The 22,408-nt window shown below is 41.7% G+C and overlaps 1 protein-coding gene across 1 annotated transcript; it reads left to right on the top strand.

Annotated features, from left to right (window-relative positions):
- The first annotated feature begins 19,625 nt into the window (after window positions 1-19,625).
- LOC126728636 (uncharacterized) lies at window positions 19,626-20,243 on the top strand. Its single transcript, XM_050434431.1, has one exon. It carries the CDS (start codon window positions 19,626-19,628, stop codon window positions 20,241-20,243), a length of 618 nt encoding a protein of 205 aa, XP_050290388.1.
- Window positions 20,244-22,408: the final 2,165 nt, after the last annotated feature.

Below are 22,408 nucleotides of genomic sequence, written 5' to 3'. Positions count from 1 at the left end.
CAGTCCCATACAGGCCCTGGGCCCAATCCCACACAGGCCCTGGGCCGAGTCCCATACCAGCCTTGGGCAAAGGTCCAGCAGAAAGGTCCAGTTGTCCTGCGCCCTTCTTGGAGCTTCCTTCATGTACGAACAAGCGTAGGGTATTGAATTCCGAGAGGTGATCGGACAAACGTTCCCGGTCAAATATACGAACTGTTCCCGGGAAATTGTGATATTCCCAGGGAACTGAGTTGCCGAACGTAGTCGGTCAAGATGTAGCCAAGTTCCAAGATCATAAATGCTGCACCGCCCTTTCACCTAAACATCCACTTCAATCAGATAATATTGGACCTCCAGTAGCACTAACGGTGGCTGTAATCATAATTTCCCCACTAACCTTAGCTATAAATAGAAGAAAGTTGGGAGAAGAAGGGGTTCAGAAAAATTGAGAGAAAACAGTCAAGGAGAGAGTATCAACTGAGTGTTACTTTGAGTCTCTCTGCCAAGAACGACCCATTGTAGGAAATCCTTAAGCCCACTACAAATAAATTGTGAGCCCAAGTGACCTAAGGCCCAGAAGTCTTGTACTTGGTTCCTACAATTGGCGCCCACCGTGGGGCCCTCCTACGAAACTGTGGTTCGAGTGAGACTCAAGCAAGGGAGATGTCTGAGGAGCGTTCAGGGGGGCATGTTCCGAGCAATTCCTCAGGATCTTCTCGGGGATCGACGTGGAGGGAGAGAAGGCAGAAACGGTTGGAGGATAGGGAGCATCCAAGAGGAGAGGAAAGGTCCGGATTGGGAGAAGGATCGGCCCAGACACACCGGACAATTTCAGGCGTCTCAGCACATCGGCAACATGATGATAGAGACCGAGAGCTGGAGCGGTTACGCAGATTGGTAATGGACTTGGAGCTGGAAGCAAGGGGTCGGCACCACGAAAGGAACCACAACCCCTAACCCAGGAGAAACCGTGGCGAGGAGGGTTCCAGCCGATCTGTTACGCAACAATACCGAGACCGATCACGCTCTCAAGAGTCACATCGACACTCCCGGGAGACGCGTCGTAGACGGGACCGTTCCCGATCGCATGGATATGATAACCAAGGATCAGAGTCGCCAGAGGAGCGGCGGCACCACAACGCCGCAATGGACGCCATGAGTAGAGCCTTGCGGATGGCAGCCCGGTCTCTATTCTCCGATGAGATTGAACGGGCACCCATGCCGAGCAGATTCATGCGACCACCATTCAATTCCTATGAGGGGAGGACAGACCCCGTGGAGCATGTCAGTCATTACATTCACATGATGTCTTTGCATGCGCACAACGATGCATTGATGTGTAAAGTATTCCCCTCTAGTCTCGGCTCTACCGCACTGAGATGGTTCAATGGGTTGCGGAAAGGTTCTATACACAGCTTTGCCGAGCTGATTCAGGAATTCGGCAGCAGGTTCGTAACATGCAGCCGAGTGCAACAACCGGTCGACGCATTGCTTTCCATGAAGATGAGGGTCGGGGAAACCCTTCGGAGTTATGCCAGCCGATACTGGGAACTCTACAACGAGATTGGTGGAGGAAACGAGAAAATTACGGCTAGCACCTTCAGGATGGGGCTCCCCGAAGATTCTGAATTGCGGGAGTCGCTGACAAGAAGACCCCCGGAGGATATGAGGCAACTGATGAGGCGCATAGAGGAGTACAAACGCCTGGAGGATGACCGGCTGCAAAGCAGGGGGAAAGCTCCTTTTATGGGGAGATCTCGGCAAAGCATCTTGCCTCCAAAGCCAAAAAGGGACTTCAAAATGCAGGAACCAGAGGTGCAGATCGAAGGGGTTAATGTGGTGTTTAAAGAGCCCGTGCACAAAATCTTGGAACGGATAAGGAACGAGCCATTCTTCAGATGGCCGAACAAAATGGGGGGCGACCCATCTCGGAGGAACCAAAACCTATACTGCACCTATCACAGAGACAAGGGGAACACCACCGAACAGTGTAGGGTATTAAAAGATCATCTCGGACAGTTAGTGAAGGCAGGGCACCTGAAAGAGTTTGTAGCAGATTCCATTGACCGGGAGCCCGGGCAGGGCGCCCAACAGAAAAGGAACCCCCTTCCACCACCCCTGGGGGTAATCGACGTCATTCATGCCGCACCGAGAAGAGCAGCAGCGGCAAAAAGGGTAATGACAGTGGCTCGCGCGGAGGGAGAATCATCCAAGAAGAAAAAGAAAGTTGGATGGCTGGCCATCTCGTTCGGAGAAGATGATTTGGAAGGGACGATCCAACCTCACGACGACACTTTGGTGGTGACAGCCCGGATAGGCGGATTCTTGGTGAAGAGGGTGATGATTGATCAGGGTAGCGGGGCTGACGTCATGTACCCGGACCTCTTCGAAAGGCTTGGGTTAAAGACCCAGGATTTGGCGAAGTATGACACGCCATTGGTCTCGTTTAACGCGAGAGTTGTGATTCCCGAGGAGCAAATCTCTCTCCCAGTGGACATGGAAGGCAAGGAAGTTATAGTTACATTCATAGTAGTCCGATCATTCGCACCTTACACCGCAATCCTGGGGAGGCCGTGGATTCACGCCATGGGGGCTGTTCCGTCCACCCTTCACGTGAAAGTAAAATTTCCTACTGAGTATGGAGTTGCAGAGGTAAGGGGGAATCAACAGGTGGCGAAGCAATGCCTTGTAGCCGCGGTCCGGTGGGAAAAGGAACAGCTCGGTCAAGCTGAGCACGCCGAGAAAGAGACTGCATAGCAATTACAGAAACCCCGGGAAACTGGGGCGGACGTTGCCGAGGAGGTGCTGAAGGTAAGAATTCTCCCAGATAGTGACAAATATTTCCAGATAGGTACAAGCATGAATGACCGGGAAAGGGTAGAGATGTTGTTGTTCCTGTTGCAGAACATAGATGTGTTCGCATGGAACCCGTATGAAGTGCCCGGCGTAGACCCCGAGTTCATTGTTCACAAACTCAACGTGGACCCATCATTTCCCCCGAAGAAGCAGAAGCCGAGAAGAGCATCAAAGGAACACGTCGATGCAGTAAACCTGGAGGTCCAGCGACTGAAGGAAGCTGGGTTCATAAAAGAAATATTCTTCCCGAGATGGCTAGCAAACACTGTCGTAGTGAAGAAGAAGAGCGGTAAATGGAGAGTTTGTGTGGACTTCACAGATTTGAACAGAGCGTGTCCCAAGGACCCATTCCCGATGCCCAAGATTGACCAGCTAGTAGATGCCATGTACGGGCACCCGAGAATGAGCTTCCTGGACGCCTTCCAAGGCTACCACCAGATTGCCTTGGCGCCCGAGGACCGAGAAAATACAGTATTTATATCCCCGAACGCAAACTATCACTACGAGGTCATGCCGTTTGGATTGAAGAATGCCGGGGCCACCTACCAGCGTATGATGACAAGGATGTTCCGAGAAAAAATTGGATGCACGGTTGAAGTTTATATCGACGACATGGTGGTAAAAAGCAGAAAAGAGTCGCTGCATACTGAAGACCTTCGGGGAGTATTCGAGATACTACGACGACACAAGCTGCGCCTGAATGCCGAAAAGTGAACTTTCGGAGTGGGGGCTGGCAAGTTCCTGGGTTATCTGATCTCCACTCGGGGAATAGAGGCTAACCCCGACCAAATAGAGGCCGTCAATCGCCTCAAACCACCGAGCAATCCCAAGGAGGTGCAAGTGCTCACTGTAATGTTGGCCGCCCTGAACCGATTCATCTCCAAGTTTGCCGATCGCTGCCGGCCATTCTATCAACTTCTGAAGAAGTGGAAGGGGTTTCAATGGGACGAGAGCTGCGATGAAGCTTTTCGAGAACTAAAGGAATATTTGGCAAAGGCGCCGAGGTTGACGGCCCCGGAGCCCGGGGAGGATCTGTTTATGTACCTTGCAGTCACCGATCATGCCGTAAGTGCTGTGTTACTAAGGGACCGGGGAGTGCAAATGCCGGTGTATTACGTGAGCAAAACCTTGGTCGATGTCGAGACAAGGTACCTGCCTCTTGAAAAGTTGGTTTTGGCCCTGGTGCACGCCACGAGGAAGTTACCACACTACTTCCAGGCACACACAGTGTTCGTCCTCACCGAGTATCCACTGCAATCACTGTTGAAGAGATCCGACTTCACAGGACGGATTGCTAAATGGGGGACTCGGTTGGGATCGTTTGACATAAGATACTGACCTAGAACCTCGGTGAAGGGACAGGTTCTCGCCGATTTCATCGCAGAATTTACACCCAAGAATGAAGGCAAGGTAATCTGTAGTGCGGAGATTCGCCCGTGGAGATTATTTGTGGACGGCGCATCAAATGCTATGGGGGCCGGGGCTGGTATTGTCATAATCACCCCTGAAGGTATGCGACTGGAACACTCCTTCAGATTGGGGTTCAAAGCCTCAAACAACGAAGCCGAATATGAAGCCCTACTGGCCGGGTTGAGGGCAGTATTGCATCTGGGCACAAAGGACGTGGAGATCTACTCGGACTCTCAGCTGGTTGTTTATCAGATCAGTGGGGACTTCGAGGCTCGGGACCCCCGAATGAAAGCTTATCTAAGTACGGCAAAGAAAATTATCGGTCAGTTTGGAACGGTAAAGATATCCCAGGTAGCCCGGTCACAAAACAAGCATGCTGACTCTCTTGCCACGTTAGCCTCATCGGCTACCGAGGACACGTCGAGGCTTATCACGATAGAACTTATAAGGGAGCCAAGCATCTGTGTGAAGACTGCTCTCGACCAGGCCGGAGTATAGGTTGCGCAGGTGGTGGTAGCCGGACCATGCTGGATGAACCCGATCATAGACTTCCTTTCCGAAGATAAAGTTCCAGAGGATGAGGCCGAGGCCAACAAGATTCGACGAATGGCTCCCAGGTACTGGTTGTCTTCGGACCGAAAGTTGTACAGAAGGTCCTTCGCGGGCCCTTACCTCTTGTGCCTGCATCCTGAAAGAGTCAAGGAGCTTCTGACCGAGCTGCATGAAGGAGTGTGCGGCGGGCATGCTGGGGGACGATCTTTAGCACACAGAGCAATGACACAGGGGTTTTGGTGGCCACAGATGCAGAAGGATGCCGCCGAATACGTTCAGAGTTGCGAACAATGTGAAAAGCACGCCCCAATGATCCATCAGCCGGCAGGACGTCTAAATCCTGTCAGCAGCCCGTGGCCATTTGCACAATGGGGGCTTGACATCCTCGGGCCATTCCCCCGAGCAACGGGGAACCGCCGATTTTTACTGGTGGCTGTAGATTACTTCACAAAGTGGGCTGAAGCTGAAGCCTTGGCCAACATCCGGGATACTGGCGTGAAAAAATTTGTATGGAAAAACATAGTTACAAGGTTTGGGGTGCCGAATTCGCTAGTGACAGACAATGGGCTACAGTTCGACAGCAACGCTTTTCGGACCTTTTGCAGCGAGCTCGGCATCAAGAATAAGTATTCAACCCCGGCATACCCACAAAGCAACGGCCAAGCTGAAGCAGTAAACAAGACTATTTTGAACGGGCTCAAGAAAAGGTTGGATGGAGCGAAAGGAAGATGGGCAGAAGAACTACCCAGTGTTTTATGGGCCTACCGCACGACCCCCAGGAGATCCACGGGGGAAACCCCGTTTTCTCTGGCATACGGAGCAGAAGCAGTGATACCAACCGAGGTGAGCTTATGCAGTGCACGGGTCGCCGGGTTTGACCCCGTACAGAACGCCGACCTGATGATGGAGCATTTGGATTGGCTAGAAGAATGCAGGGAGGCCGCGACCGTACGTCTTGCCGAGTATCAGCAGAAGCTGGCCCAAAGGTACAACCGAAATGTGAAGGCCAGGGAATTCCGTGCCGGGGAACTAGTGTTAAGAAGGGTAGTGGGGAACATGCGGGACATGGCTGCAGGGAAGCTTGCTCAGAGTTGGAAGGGACCATACAGAGTCACAGCCATCGCAGGTGCAGGGGCCTACTACTTGGAAGACCTGGACGAGAGACCGCTCCCCCGACCATGGAACGCCAACAACCTAAAGAAATTCTACGCATAATCGTCGGTGTAAGCCAGAACTTGTATTCTATTAAGATTAAGAGCATGATGAACTTTTTTGTCTATGCTGTTTTTGACTCTGTAACCGCACACCAAGAGAATCGCCAATAAATCTCTAAGGACAGAAACCTGACCCTCGACTCGATCAATATCGCCGAGCAGGTGAAAACCTTACAAATAAATCCTAAGGACAGAAACCTGACCCTCGGCTCGACCAAAATCGCCGAGCAGGTGGAAACCTTACAAACAAATCTTAAGGACAGAAACCTGACCCTCGGCTCGATCAATATCACCGAGCAGGTGAAAACCTTACAAATAAATCCTAAGGACAGAAACCTGACCCTCAGCTCGACCAAAATCGCCGAGCAGGTGAAAACCTTACAAATAAATCCTAAGGGCAGAAACCTGACCCTCGGCTCGACCAAAATCGCCGAGCAGGTGGAAACCTTACAAAAAAAATCTTAAGGACAGAAACCTGACCCTCGGTTCGACCAAAATCGCCGAGCAGGTGGGAACCTTACAAATAAATCTATAAGGACAGAAACTTGATTCTCGGTTAAAATCAAATATCCGGACAAGTGGAAACTTTACAAACAAATACTCTAAGGACGAAAACACAATTCTCGGTTAAACCAAAACCTGATAAAAACCTAACCCTTTTACAAATACTAATTCCAATAGCGCTCTCAAATTACCCACAGCGCCGCACAACAGGTTTTCGGGGGTACCATTCTATTAAGCGGCCATAGCACTGGTATAATTCAAGCAAAACACAAATAGATATAAATTCATTCAACAAATTGAAACTGAAAAAGAAAACGGACTACTAATTAAACAAATAAAGTCAATCGTTTAGCCACCACACCCCGATGACGTGGGCAAATAAAACCAATAAATTAAAGCAATTGTTCAATCACCACATCCCGGTGACATAGGCAAATAAAACCAATAAAATAAAAATAAGCTAATAAATAAAAGTAAAATCAGCTGGGAGGTTGGGTCGGCGGTGGCACTTCTTGCTGGACGGTCAGGGAAAAATGCTGGCCCTCACCGAGAAGCTCCTGCACAGTCGGGATGCTCGTGGCCTCCATTTCCTTGGGCTCGGCGTGAGAATCGATTTGCTCAACCAGCTCCCTCATACTGGCCGTCTCCTCCTCGTCAAAAGCAGCCGAGGCGTCCTGGACGGCAGGTACAGGGTTCGGAAATGGAATTTGGCCGGGGTCTCTCAGTGGCGAATCTTCAGGAACTCCCATTGCCTGAAGAGCGGCAAACCACCCGGCCTCGAAACCCATATTCCGAGCCCGAGCCACCACCGACTCTGCGGAATTCTCGGCATCGGTAAAACCTACGTCATACCACTTTTGTTCCGCGGCCGCCAAGCCTGCCCTGAGATCGGCTATCTCCTCGGCATTGGAAGTGTTAAGGCTGATGGCTTCGGCTAATTTGACTTCCGTCTCATTTTGCTTGGTCAGGAGCTCTGCATTCCTTTTTTCGGCCAATGCCCAGAACTTCTCCGCTGCAGCAGCCTTCTTCTCAGCAGCCTCAGCAATTTTCAGCTTTTCCTTAGCCGTTTTCACTGCTGACTCCCGCGCCCCCTTCTCACGCTCGTTTTCCTCATCAAGCTCCCGTGCCCGGGCAGCCACAATGTGAGCCAGTTGAGCGGCCTAGCAAGCACGGAGGTTAGCAAAGAAACAAAAGGAAATCTATATGGAGTAGATAGACCAAAAAAAAAAAAAAAAAAAAAAAAAAATTATTACCGCAATAGCGTGCCACTCTAACCGGCGCCCCACAGACTCCTCAGACCCATCCTCGAAAGCGTGCACGTCCTCGGGAAGTTGGAGAGCTTCAGCCAAAGTTTGGGCAATACGGCCGCCCTCGCCTTTATCCCACATCCGAACAGAGGCGGTTAAGGGCAATGGCTTGCCGTCCATAAGGAACTTTGGCTCCCACGCTGGAGCCACTTGGGAGGAGGACGCGCCCCCCGTGCCAGCTTCGGTTGGCAGCTCGCGGATAACGATTCCACCTGTTGGTCGGGGAGGAGTCTGGACTGCGGCATCCCCCGGGCCCGTGGAAGGTTGCTCGGTTACTTTCTGCTTCTTACGGGCCCATCCGGACTGCGAAGGGGGAGGAGGCTAAGACGCTTGACCCCGACCCTAAGTAGGCGGGGGCTGGTTGGGCTGCCGGGCACCAGGCACGAACCGGTCGAGTGTCATGACTCTCCTTGCCACCATTCTTGCACCGGGTTGGATCGCTTCAGCTAGCAAGGCAGCCGCTTCTATTACTTGCTGTTGAGGCTCAACGGGTGGATTCTCGGGATGGGGCTGCTCTTAGGCTTGGTCCCCTTGCTGTATGGCTTCGTGAGCTCTCTCTCTAAGGCGCTGAGATACCCGTTCTGCGGACTCGTCTCGCAGGGGAGCTAGTTCGTCCGCGGCAGTGAACCGCCGACCAAATTCCCTCGCTTCCCCGGTTGTAAGCTTCGGCGGCAAAAAATTTACGTACCAGACGTCTATGTATGATAGCAGGGGGCTGTCAACTATCAGCGCCTGCTTGAAAGGCTGCCAAGTAGAATAAACCGGCTCCACTCCGAGGATCAAGTGTGAGGCCCGGAGTTGTCCGTCCCAATGCACGTATATCTCGGAACGGAGGACGAAGTTTAAATCCCTGGTGTGGACGGCTCTGAGGTCCTGAACAAACACTTTGCCGTCTGCAAAAGAACAGGTGACGCATTAGCCTTTAACAATAAAAAAATTTTACTCCAATAAGAAGAAAAGAAGAGGCGGTGGAAAGCAATTATATGAAGGGGATGGTACGAACCCACTTCACGCCGTGTAAAGGGGCAAGGGATCTCCCCGGCAAACCAATTGCTGCGCACCCTGACGAACTCCCCGGCGGAGTTCCTGTTCGAATCGGGTAGGCACGATATCAGCCGTACCCGAGCATCCCTTGTCTTTAGGTAATAATTGGTGGATTTGCTCCCACAGAGGCTGTACATTTGGTTAATATCATGGTGGTCTAACTGTAAATTAAAGGTGTGGTTCAACTTACTGACACAACTAATTATCCGATAAAAATTGGGGGAAAGCTGGTCAGGGCACAGCCCATAGTAAGTGAGTGTGCTTATCAAGAGGGGATCTACGGGGAACCTGACCCCACCTTCTAAAATGGACATCAAAGGAAAGAAGGCTGTACCCTGCCCTCGGTGGAGTTCCATATCACTCTCATGGCAGTAAGCCACGTCCACGTCATCGGGAATACTAAATTTACTCCTAAAGGTGGCCAAAGCAGCCGGGGATTCTAGAAGGTAAGAGTAACCCATCTATAAAGCCTAAAACTATAAAAGTGAACTCAAAGAAACAAAGCTGAAGGAACAGGAAGGGGAAGAAAGACTTACTTTGGGTTCTAAGGAGGAAAAGAACACTGAGCAAGCAAGCGCACAGAAATGTGGTCGGCAGAGAGTAAGCACTAAAGATCAGAGGTGAAGGAAAAATGGAATGGTGTTCAGAGAGGGACTATTTATAAAGCCAAAAAGAAGTGGGGGGAGAAGAAACGTTTATTCAAGCAATAAATGGGCACAATTTACGAGCGACCCAGCGACTGCCAAACGTAACCAATTCGCGCGCCGCTTCGGTCCACGAACCGTCAGGCAATAATGACGACTGCGCCTGGCGCCGCGAGACGGCGCGTCTTTTGAGAATATTAGTAAAAAGTAACAGTCATAAGTCCCAGACAAGAAGGTTCCCGAGGTCAAGAGGCCCAAATAACTCCTTGATTCTTCTCGGGGACCGAGTATGAATCAAGGGGGGGCTATTGTACGGCACCGAGATCCTAGGCCCACACAGGCCCTGGGCCCAGTCCCATACAGGCCCTGGGCCCAATCCCACACAGGCCCTGGGCCGAGTCCCATACCAGCCTTGGGCAAAGGTCCAGCAGAAAGGTCCAGTTGTCCTGCGCCCTTCTTGGAGCTTCTTTCATGTACGAACAAGCGTAGGGTATTGAATTCCGAGAGGTGATCGGACAAACGTTCCCGGTCAAATATACGAACTGTTCCCGGGAAATTGTGATATTCCCAGGGAACTGAGTTGCTGAACATAGTCGGTCAAGATGGAGCCAAGTTCCAAGATCATAAATGCTGCACCGCCCTTTCACCTAAACATCCACTTCAATCAGATAATATTGGACCTCCTGTAGCACTAACGGTGGCTGTAATCATAATCTCCCCACTAACTTTAGCTATAAATAGAAGAAAGTTGGGAGAAGAAGGGGTTCAGAAAAATTGAGAGAAAACAGTCAAGGAGAGAGTATCAACTGAGTGTTACTTTGAGTCTCTCTGCCGAGAACGACCCATTGTAGGAAATCCTTAAGTCCACTACAAATAAATTGTGAGCCCAAGTGACCTAAGGCCCAGAAGTCTTGTACTTGGTTCCTACATATCCCATATGAAGGGTTATGACATTTCAATAGGTACTTTTTAGTATATCCAATATGAAAAGTTATGACTTTTCAATAGGCATCTTTTGGTATATTCAATATGAAGGGTTGTGACATTTCAATAGGCACCTTTTAATATATCCAATTTGAAAGATTATGACATTTCAATAGACTCCTTTGGTATATATCTTACAACTTATTTTTTATATACTTATATATACAACACAAACTAAACTAGATACGCAACATTCTATACAACACAAACTAAACTAGATACACAACATTCTATCTCTTATTTTTCCAAAAAAAAAAGCTAATAAATAAAACAACATTGCTTTCTTCTGCCTAATAGATAAAAATTTGTACTATTCTTTCAATATCATTTTTTTAAATTATATTTTATGCATTTTTGCTTACTACTCAAATTAAAAAATAATGGGTTTTTTTCCCTGAAACTCATTTAGTAATTATTTACGTGCATTGTACGGGTTAACGACTAGTCTATATCTATATATAATATAAAAATAAAATATTTGACTTTTTGTGTCACGTGGTTACATAAATTTATTCCACATATACATTTAAAAACACTGAATAGTTGTGCATTTTCATTTATAGACACATTTTCGTTCAATATGCCCCTTTAATAAATATCCAATATAAAGGGTTATAACATTTTAATAAGTACCTTTTGGTATATCCAATATAAATGGTTATGAACTTTCAATAAACGCCTTTTGGTATATATAATTTGAAGGGTTATAACATTTCAAGCACATTTTAGTGTATATATTACAACTTATCTTGTATATATTTCAACAATTTATTTTTTTGATAACAACATACAAATCTAATTATACGCAATAACACAAAAAGATGTAATAAGAAAAAATAATAAATAAATATTGTATATATAAGAAGAAATTTACAAGATAATTAAAAACTCACAGACCAAATGTGTAAATGATGAATAATACCTGTAGGGTCACGTTTTGCAGCCCAAGCCCAAGATGTATGGGATCTTGGACCAGTGAGTCCGGTACAATAAATTTGTAGAGAGTGAGTCGAAGAGCTAGGCCTTAGTGCATGGGTAACAGTTAATATGGTGTTCATGACAATCAAGCAGAGATAAACTAAGTTTATCAAAGAAGGTTGGTCCTCGACACAATTCGAGGAGCTTTTTTTCTAGTACCTCTCGAGTGGTAGTGGTCTCCAGCCCCCCTTTAGATTGCCCCCTGCCTCCCATTTTATACTAGCTTCCCTCCTCCCCCTAACGTCCACGTGTAGATTTAGATTCATGGTGTTGATACTTGTCTCATCAGCCCCTCTCCAAAGTTGTTGGGAATGGTTGTAAAGGCTGAAAAACATGACTCTGTTAGGTACAGAGCACTTAATATAATAATGGCAGCTTTCCCTTAGATATTTTCATTCCTCCCATTATCCTTTTCTGTCTTAGTACTTATCCTATTCCATGGAATGACCCGGAGTGTCACTCTCAATGGTAGGCCCCCTTTGTCCTAGGACATACCTGGCTGAGGAGGGGTTCTTCCTATGGCCGAGGAGGGGTTCTTCCTTGGATTGGGCCCTTGGCCCAACGTATATATTGGTATGGGCTCCTTGATCTGTTACCTCCACAATAGCTTCTCGAGATTCTTCTTTTCTTCCCCATGGGAGGAAAGGAGGATCTTGATGTGATGATAATTCTTTCACGCCCATTTTACATTATGTTTGATTGTAAGATATTCTTTTAGTTTATCCAAGTTGCATTCCTGCTGTTTCGATACACGAGGTGTGCTTTTATTAAAGCCTTTTACGAAGTGACGCAAATCCAACGGTTGAAGACTGCTTTGGAAATTGAGCGAGATTTATCTCGCTTATAATTCTTTTTTTGAGATTTGGGCGAATTAATTGCCACCAGGTTTGCCTCCTATATAAAACACATGGGGGGGTCATTTTTCCTCATTTACAGATCCTTGAGTTCTGTGGGAGTTTCAACCTCTTAACTCTTCAGACGTTCCCAAGGACCCCACCAAGGTGTTGATTGAGATCTAGGGAATGAAGTGGCCAAGGATAAAGGTGAGGGTGAGGGAACCAAGCCCTTTTCAGAAGCTAAGGACGTTGCCAAGATTCAGGATGACACAGTTAAGGCAAGGGAAGCAGAGGCCAAAGACATTTCTTCCTTTCAACCGAGCAAGAAAGAAGTCTCTCTTCCTTCCGCCAAAACCTAAAGCAGGTGTAGATCACATCAGATTTTTGGTGTGACAAAATTTGGGTTTCACCTAGCGCCATGTGTCACGTGTGCGCAGATGTGGAGATGGACTAAGGTTGATCAAGCAAACCAACAAGAACGTGGGTAGGGAGGTGTTCTGTCTTTCAGCCTTGATATCAGAACATCTCATAGTTAGGAGAAGAGGGGTCCATCAAGCGCTCCCGCTTCTTCTTCTTTCTCATCACCGGTATCATCCATACTGGCTCAATTGCTGCTAGAACAAGATTATGGATCTGGCGTCTCCACTTCTTCTTTTCTTTCATTGTCGGTACCATCCGTACTAGCTCGATTGTTGCTAAAACAAGATTGTGGATTCAGCGTCTCCGCTTCTTCTTCTTTCTCATCGCCAGTACCATCCATACTAGCTCAATTGCTGCTAGAACAAGATTGTGGATTTACTGTTCCTATAGACTGCTTTTTATAGTTAGCTTTTGAAATAGGCTTGCCTATTCCCTTTTGTATACGATGTACCTTCCCTTTATTTAATAAAAAGATAACTGCATTTTATTTTACGAACCTTTCCTTTTCTGCAGTAATTGTTTCATGAATGGGTGTGTTGGTATTTTTCTTTCAAATAGTACTTAGAATTGATGCCATTGATGGTAATGAAAAGTTGTCACCCTGAGTTTATCAAAACTGACGGGTACCCGACTGCTAACTTTAAATAAGTTAACTATATAGGACTAATCAGGAAAATAACTGTGTGCTTTATACTGCGAACAGCGCGACCATCAAAGAATGTGTAATTTAAAGTAAGCAGTCTGAGGTGACCACTGGGTACAAAGGTTCTTTTCAACATTTACGATAATGTTGTAGCGTTAATTTTCCTTAAGCTTTTGGTCCGAGGACTCAGGCATGCGCTAGGTTCTATTTAAGCACTTTAAAAGTTGTCACGGAGTGTTAGCCTTCCTACATCATCTGGTCCGATGATCGAGGCATGATTGAGTTCAGCTTAATCATTTAGAAAGTTGCCAGTATGTGTTAATTTCCCTAAAGCAAGGATCCGAGGACCCGACATAGCTAAGGTTCTATTTAACTAGTTCAGAAGATTTCAGCGCGTGCTAATTTCCCTAAAGCAGGAGATCCGAGGACCCGACATAGCTAAGGTTCTGTTTAACCGGTTTAGAAGATTTCAGTGTGTGCTAATTTCCCCAAAGCAGGAGGTCGGAGGACCCGACAAAGCTAAGGTTCTGTTTAACCAGTTCAAAAGATTTCAATGCGTGCTAATTTCTCCAAAGCAGGAGGTCTGAGGACCTAACATAGCTAAGATTCTATTTAACCACTTCAGAATATTTCAGTGCGCGTTAATTTCTCCAAAGCAGGAGGTCCGAGGACCCGACATAACTAAGGTTCTGTTTAACTGTTTTAGAATATTTCAGTGCGTATTAATTTCCCCAAAGCAGGAGGTTCGAGGACCTGACATAGCTAAGGTTCTGTTTAACCACTTCAGAAGATTAGAAGATACCAATATATTCCTTCTAAAATAGAAGTTTTTGTAGGGAAATTGTGCCAACCGATTTTCCATCCATATTTTGATTCTCGATTCTTTCTCCAATGAGAATTTTAGTGAACTGGGCTACTAGACCCGCAAGAAATAGCCCCTTGACAAGTGTATGAGGCATATACTTGATATCAGAAGCCCCTAGAACTGTGCTCCATTTAGCAATCTTCCTCGCATAATCAATACTTCGAAGTGTAGACCTGAGCAGAAGCTGAGTTATGACAACAATTGTGTGTTCTTGAAAATAATGGGGAAGCTTTCGTGCAGAATGCACTATTTCCAAAACGGTCTTCTCGAGGGACTCTTGCTGATAGGAGCTTGATCCTACCATGATTAACCGTTGCACTTATTAACACACAAGCTCTTCCCATAGATGGCACCAATTGTAGGGTCACGTTTTGCAGTCCAAGCCCAAGATGTATGGGATCTTGGACCAGTGAACCCAATACAATAAATTTGTAGAGAGTGGGTCGAAGAGTTAGGCCTTAGTGCATGGGTAACAGTTAATATGGTGTTCATGACAATCAAGCAGAAATAAACTGAGTTTATCAAAGAAGGTTGGTCCTTGGCACAATTCGAGAAGCTTTTTTTCTAGTACCTCTCGAGTGGTAGTGGTCACTAGCCCCCCTTTAGATTGCCTCCCGCCCCCCATTTTATACTAGCTTCCCTCCTCCCCCCAACGTCCACGTGTAAATTTAGATTCATGGTGCTGATACTTATTCCATCAACCCCTCTCCAAAGTTGTTGGGAGTGGTTGTAAAGGCTGAAAAACATGATTCTGTTAGGTACAGAACACTTAATGCAATAATGGCAACTTTCCCTTAGATATTTCCATTCCTTCCATTGTCCTTTTCTGTCTTAGTACTTATCATATTCCATGGAATGACCCGGAGTGTCACTCTCAGTAGTAGACCGTTCCCTTTATCCTCGGCCATACCTGACCGAGGAGGGGTTCTTCCCATGGCCGAGGAGGGGTTCTTCATGGCCGAGGAGGGGTTCTTCCTTGGACTGGGCCCTTGGCCCAACGCATATATTAGTATGGGCTCCCTGATCTGTTACCCCCACAATACCGATCAAGTCTTGTGTTTAACACAATTTCATCAAATTATAAAAGCCATTCTGCCCAAAATTTAATGAAATTGCTTCCTCTTGCAAAAGAGTTAATAACAGATTGACAAAACCATTTAAATTTTTACTCGGATCAAATTGTCAATCAAATTGTTTATAAACGAATCACATAAACAAAACTAGATTCTATACCACATATTTGTTTATATGACTTTATAAACACATTCAATGAACCAATATGACACGACACCTATCTCAAAAAAAAAAAAAAAATTTGATACGGCACATTAATAATGTTTGTAATTTAATAACAATGTGAATTACCTTACATCACAGTAAAGGCAATATAGAAGAAAAATTGATACTAGGACGGAGCCAGGACTTAGAGTTAGGGGGTAAAAGTATAAATATATGGAGTATATATATATATATATATATTTTTTTTTTTTTGTGAAAGTCCAAGTAAGCATTTATTTAGAAGAGAAATGCTATTTTCACAATATTTTTACTACATTTTCACAACAAATCATAAGTGGTAGGTTATTATTGATTGTTATGAGTAGGCAAAAAAGAAATTTAAGTTGTGGATTCAAATTAGAACTAATAACAACTTACCGCATATGATTTGTTGTGAAAATATTGTGAAATTGTTGTAGACATAGCACTTCTCAATTTAAAAAGTTAAGCTTTTTTTTTGGTGTCTTGTGTGTTGTCAAATGTGTGTAGGTGTTCACTTAGACCAGTTAGAATTGGCTTAGAAATTTTTTATTTTATTTTATTTTTTGTTTGTCTTGCGTGGGTTTGTTTTGGGGTGTTGTTTGGACTTAAGTTTGTTATCGGTAAATTTTATTGTTGAGCTTATTAAATTTATTTTAGATTTTAGATCAATAAAATTTTTTATAGCCTTTAAAAAGATCAATAATATTGTCGAGAGGGAAAAGTGCAATTTTATTGAAAAAAATTGCTAAAATTAATACATATATGTATGTACTTAAAAAAATTTAAAAAAAAATTGGGAAGGGGGCGGGGGCATTGCCCCCAAGTCCAACTATAGTTCTGTCCTACGTGTCTACATTTACAAAACATTGAAAAGTCATAGTATTCATTATTATTTGGACAAGAGGACTCAGTCCGCATATGCCAAAACCCAACTCAATATCCAGCCCATAAGTTTATAAATTCATATATTATCTATTTTCTTTCCTATGTGGACTCAAGAATTTTTACCACTTTTAATAACATCTTCAAGTGGACATATTAGGAGTCAGTTTCCTATTCACTCCATACAATATTTTTAACCATATATTCCTATAAATACATCACAAACTAAACTAGAGAGGTTTGTTTAAAAAAAAAAAAAAAAAAAAAAACTAAACTAGAGTTGCATCCAATAGTTATTTCCGTGTATTGCACGGGTTAGTGACTAGTATAATATAAAACTAAAACGATTGACTTTTTGTTAACCTTTCCTTATTGCGCTATATGGCTACATAAATTAATGCCACATATACATTTAAAAACACCGAACAATTGTGACTTTTCATTTTTCAATTGACACTTTTTCAGTCAATAGGCACATTTTCATTCAATAGATATATTTTCGGCCAACAAACACATTTTCGGTCAATAGACACCTTTTAGTATATCCAATATGAAGGGTTATGACCTTTTAATAGGTACATTTTCATTCAATAGGCATATTTTCAGTCAATAGACACATTTTCATTCAATAGACACATTTTCGGTTAATAGGCACATTTTCATTCAATAGACACATTTTCGGCCAATAGGCACCTTTTGGCATATCTAATATGAAGGGTTATGACCTTTCAATAGATACCTTTTGGTGAGAACTTTTTCATTCAATAAATACATTTTCAGCCAATTAACACATTTTCATTCAATAAACACATTTTCGGCCAATAGGCTTTTTTTTTGCATATATACTACAACCTATTTTATATATACCTATATATACAACACAAACTAAACTAGAGACGTAACATTCTGTCTCTTATTCTTTCCCACAAAAAATTATTAAATAAAACAACATTGCTTTCTTCTGTTTAACTAATAAAACTTTGTGCTATTTTTTTCAATATATATTAATTTCATGCATTTTTGCTTACTGCTCCAACTAAAAAATAATATCTTTTTTAAAAAAAAACTCATTCAATAGCTATTCTTGTATATTGCACGGGTTAATAACTAGTTTTTAATATGGCTAAATTATATGGAGTAATTAGTATCTGTTTGGATACGGATGAAAACTCACGCATCTAGGTTTATGCTTTTTTTTTTTTTTTTTTTTTTTTTTACCAGCACCTCTTGCACTGTTCATAGGACATGAACAGTGCATTAAGGCAAATGTATAGTGTTTGAGGGAATGAATAGTAACTCAAAAATTATTATTATTTTTTATTATTTTCAGCAATAAGTTTTCAATTTTTAGCAAAATAAGCGGTATCCAAACAAACCATAGTAATAATTTTTTTTAAAAAAAAAAGATTGCTTCCCTGTAGTGGTCACTAATTCATAAGGTGGACCATGACCTTGAATAATGTATTATTGGGTCCATATTTTTCCATAATGTCTGCAAATATTGACCTTCCTGGGAAATACATATGAAGTTTACTCTTGACTTCACAGCAGGCACATTTTTGGTCAATAGATACATTTTTATTCAATAGGCACATTTTTGCTAGTAGATACTTTTTGGTATATCTAATATAAAGGGCTATGACATTTAACAGACACCTTTTGGTAAGTACTTTTTCATTCAATAGATACATTTTCGGCTAATAGGCATTTTTTGTGCATATATATTATAACTTATCTCATATATACCTATATATTTAACACAAACTAAAATAGAGATGCAACATTTTGTCTCTTATTCCTTCCCACAAAAAATTAATAAATAAAACAACATTACTTTCTTCTACTTAACTAATAAAACTTTGTGCTATTTCTTTCAATATCATTTTTTTTTATATAAATTTCATGCATTTTTGCTAACTACTCCAACTAAAATATAATGTCTTTTTTTTTTTTTCTTGAAACTCGTTGAGTAGCTATTCTTGTATATCGCACGGGTTAATAACTAGTTCTTAATATGGCTAAATTATATGGAGTAATTAGTAATTAAAAAAAGTAATTTAAAAAAAAAAAATTTGCTTCCCTGTAGTGGTCACTAATTTAGAAGGTGGACCATGACCTTGAATACTGTATTATTGAGTCCATGTACATTTTGCGTGTTTGCATTTGGAAAATCACATTTCGTTTTTTTTTTTTTTTGTTTTTGGTTCCAATCGCACTATTTGACCAAGTCAACTGTGAACAGCGTATGGATGCACTGTTCATGAGTCCTACAAATTTCACTTTTCAGTAACTTTTTTATTAAAAATAGATCCCACAGCACTATTCACACATTTAAAAATTGTTTCACTATAGTGTTTTCAGTTTTCAGTTTCAGCAAAAATAAGCTCAATCCAAACACACTAATGAATTTCAACAATGTACGCAGATATTAACCTTCATGGGAAATACACATGAAATCTACCCTTAACTTCATACCGTGTTATATACGTAGTATATCGTTTTGTGTAGTTTTCTGAACGCTAGAACCTTCAAGGAAAATCCTCTACAAGATTACAACGCATCTTTCTGTTTCTTTAACCTTTGATTCTTTCAATAGAGTCATATCAGCGGAAAGTTAACTGACTTGGGTCTCATGGTCATGATTGCTTAGAAAGTTCCGATTCATTTCCTACAATCAGGCATGTATGTTATCAAAAAAAAAAAAGGCAGGTATTTTTGTAAACAAAAATCTAGTGAAATAGAAGTTTTTACAACCATTATATTAGTAGTTGTAATTAGCGTATGTAAAATTTAGAATATATTTTTAATATTTTTTATGAAAAATAGAAAAAAATTATTGATTTTTTTTTGACAACTTTTTTATATTTTTCATATAGTGTTATTAAAATTTTTCTAAAATGATTAATTAATAAATATCCTAAAGGACCCATTAACATGATCAATCTGTGTTAATAAGAAAATAGTAGCTATGTTAAAGGTTTCATACTGTCTTACTACTTTAGCAAATGGAAATTTGTAAAAAGTTTTATTCCCACTCTCATTCTATGTGTATTCAATAGTCCATGAAACTGTAGAAGTTTTTAAAACTCCTATAAATAGAGAGGGGCATGAATGCCCAACCAACATATATACAAATTTAAGAACCCAAAAGACAAACAAAAACCCCTCTTTCAAGGCCATCCTTATAAGATTCTTCTCTACCTAGAGCTTTAACTTTTGCTTTACAGAAAAAGGAGAACAAACAAAGATGAAGCAAATTGAGGACCAGAAGTTCCAAACTGTTTGCAAATTCAACAAGTTCCAGTTCTTGAAAAGGACTTTGCTGTTTGTCTTCTCAGTCTCTCTAATTACTTTGTTTATTTGCTATAATTCAGGCTTCTGCTTCTTTCCTTATTTCTACAATGTCTACTTCTCCACATTCTTTTTCTCCCTATTCACCCACACAATTGAAAGGAAGTACATGTTTCTCATTTGTAATGGAATACTTGCTATTCTAGCCAAAAGCGCAGTTTCTTGCAGCTCTTCATGTACTGGGAATGATATTAGATCACTGGAGAATGTTGCCCTTGTAGCTAAGAGAGAAGAAGTAGCTGAAGCTGAAAGAGTAGAAGAACAGGAAGATGGGTCTTCAAATACAGAGAAAGAAGAAAGAGAGAGTGAAGCTTTTCCTGCAGAAGATGAAGGGATAGAGGAAGAAGAGAATGGGGTTGTGTTGAGGACAGATGGTGAAGAAGAACTTGCAGCAGCTGCAGTAAATGAAGAATTTCCTAGTACAGATGAATTAAACAAAAAATTTGAAGAATTCATAAGGAAAATGAAGGAAGAAATCAGGATTGGAGCTCAACAACAACTAATTGCAGTCTGATATATATATATATAGAGAGAGAGAGAGAGATATGTATCATACTGCCAAAATGATTTGGTCACTTTCAAAATCACTTAGTTCTCTCCTATTTATGTCTAAAGTCCTTTTTCAATGTCATTGGCATATAGCTTTGGTTTCTTTTAAGATGCCTATAAGCTCTAATGGTTTTCTTTTTCAAGCCCTTTTTCATATTATGTATGCATGCAGAGCTTTGCTTCTTGTTAAGTTCTCCTTTGTTGTAATGTAACTTAGGCTTGTAAAACGCCATGAGTCTGAATAAATTATGCTACTCTCTTCTTGTTCTTTTACTACCAAATTAGGCAAAGCAGCAAAATAATTTTAATTTCATGAAAATTAAAAAACTTAAAAACCACTAGTTTGTTGGTTATGAGATTAATTAGACAAGACAACAAATTAATAGTATGACTTGAAGAAGATTTTGAAGGATCAGGAAAATAATAATAAATTAATAAATAAACAAAGAGTTTGAAGTGGAAGATATTCCCAGTCCAGCCTTGAGCCTACCCTTGAAGACAATAAAATATTTTGGTGGACTCGTGGCCGGAGTTTTGTGGAAAATACTAGAAACGACAAGACCACGCAGGACATTTTTAGTTACTGAAGAATATATTAATACATTAAATCAAAGAGAAATGTTAGTAGACACTTTTTTTTTTTTTTTTTTCCATATTTTTCGCATCTTTAAAGGTGACGAGTTATAATAGGATCAATATCACCTCTTTTTATGTGATAAGTAAAAAAATTAATAAATAAATAAATAGAGAAAGACATTAAGGATGTACACTAACCTTTTTAAAAGAATATAACGGAACAATACAACTTTCACATATATCCATCGTTGACACCGCTTTAATACGGAGCAATAAGATGTAGCCTTAATAGCAGTGAAAATTTGTGTATTGCAAATGTGTCAGAGATAGCAATTGTTACAGGGAGCACTCCTTGAGGCAACTTATTTCACAACACAACTTATTTCACAATTTCCTCCGAATTAGAGTACAATCAATTTCACTTTTTTTTTTTTTTTTTTTTTTTTTTTTTTTTTTGCTAAACTACAATCAATTTCTCATGAATTTATTTATTGACACTACTTTTATTATGCGTCAAAAGTTATGAATAATATTGGGAAAATTTTCATAATATTATTAAAAATTTCATGTCTCAACATATTATAGTAGAAGAAATCAAATATAAATCAAGTATATACTACAGCACTAACAAGGATAATTGTTTATAGAGTTTCTTTTACTTTTTTTTTTTCATAACATAGATAATTATTTATGAAATTATGTTAGTTGTACTCATGCACAAAACTCCCACTTTTGTAACATCTGGGAGAGCTGATTAGGTAACCTACCCCCAATTTTTATTGAAGAAATTGAGTACCAAATTTGAACCCGCAACTTGTCGCTTTTGGTGGAAGGTTGCTTTTGGTGGAAGACACTTGCTTAAGGCCCGACCTCTAGAGGTCATGGTAGTGAATTATTATTTTATTATTATTAATCATCATTGATCCATTATCTCACCTCCATCTCACTCTTATGTCATTTAAGTTCTCAATGAGGTCATGGTAGTGAATTATTTTTTATTTATTGGTAATCTTCATCGACCCATTATCTCACCTCCATCTCATTCTTATGTCATTGGAGTTCTTAGTGCCTATTAATGCACTACTGTACACAACTAATTAGAGAAATGCCAAGATTTTTGTAGCTTAACTAGCACCTCTTAGTATTTCTAACAAAGACATTTAATGTTTAAATTTCTTTTCCTCTAATTATCAAATTAGAGGTGGGAGAAAAGATTGACAGTAGAACTACTTTACTGTCTATCTTTCAAAGAAGGTTTATATGATTGCACCTTTAACTATTATACATTTAGATTCACAAAAAAACTAAATATTTACCATAAATAGTTCCTATCCTTCCATAAAAAACCAGAGTATTCTTAATGCAAAAACTGTTTCCGTGAAATGATCCTTCTCTGTTTCAAATTACTCCATTTCAAAAACAAATTGGGAGAATCTTAATACCAAATTCAAGGGGCGCAAAAGTAATTGTCATTTTTTTTTTTTTGATTAATTGACTACTGCTCTATAATTTTTTTATTTTTTTATTACAGTGCTGTTTTTTAAGCATTTTGGA

Source organism: Quercus robur, chromosome 5 (assembly GCF_932294415.1).
Source record: "Quercus robur chromosome 5, dhQueRobu3.1, whole genome shotgun sequence".
NCBI classification, from domain to species: domain Eukaryota; kingdom Viridiplantae; phylum Streptophyta; class Magnoliopsida; order Fagales; family Fagaceae; genus Quercus; species Quercus robur.
Note: the sequence above shows the minus strand (reverse complement) of the source record. Positions and strands in the feature narration are given on the sequence as shown.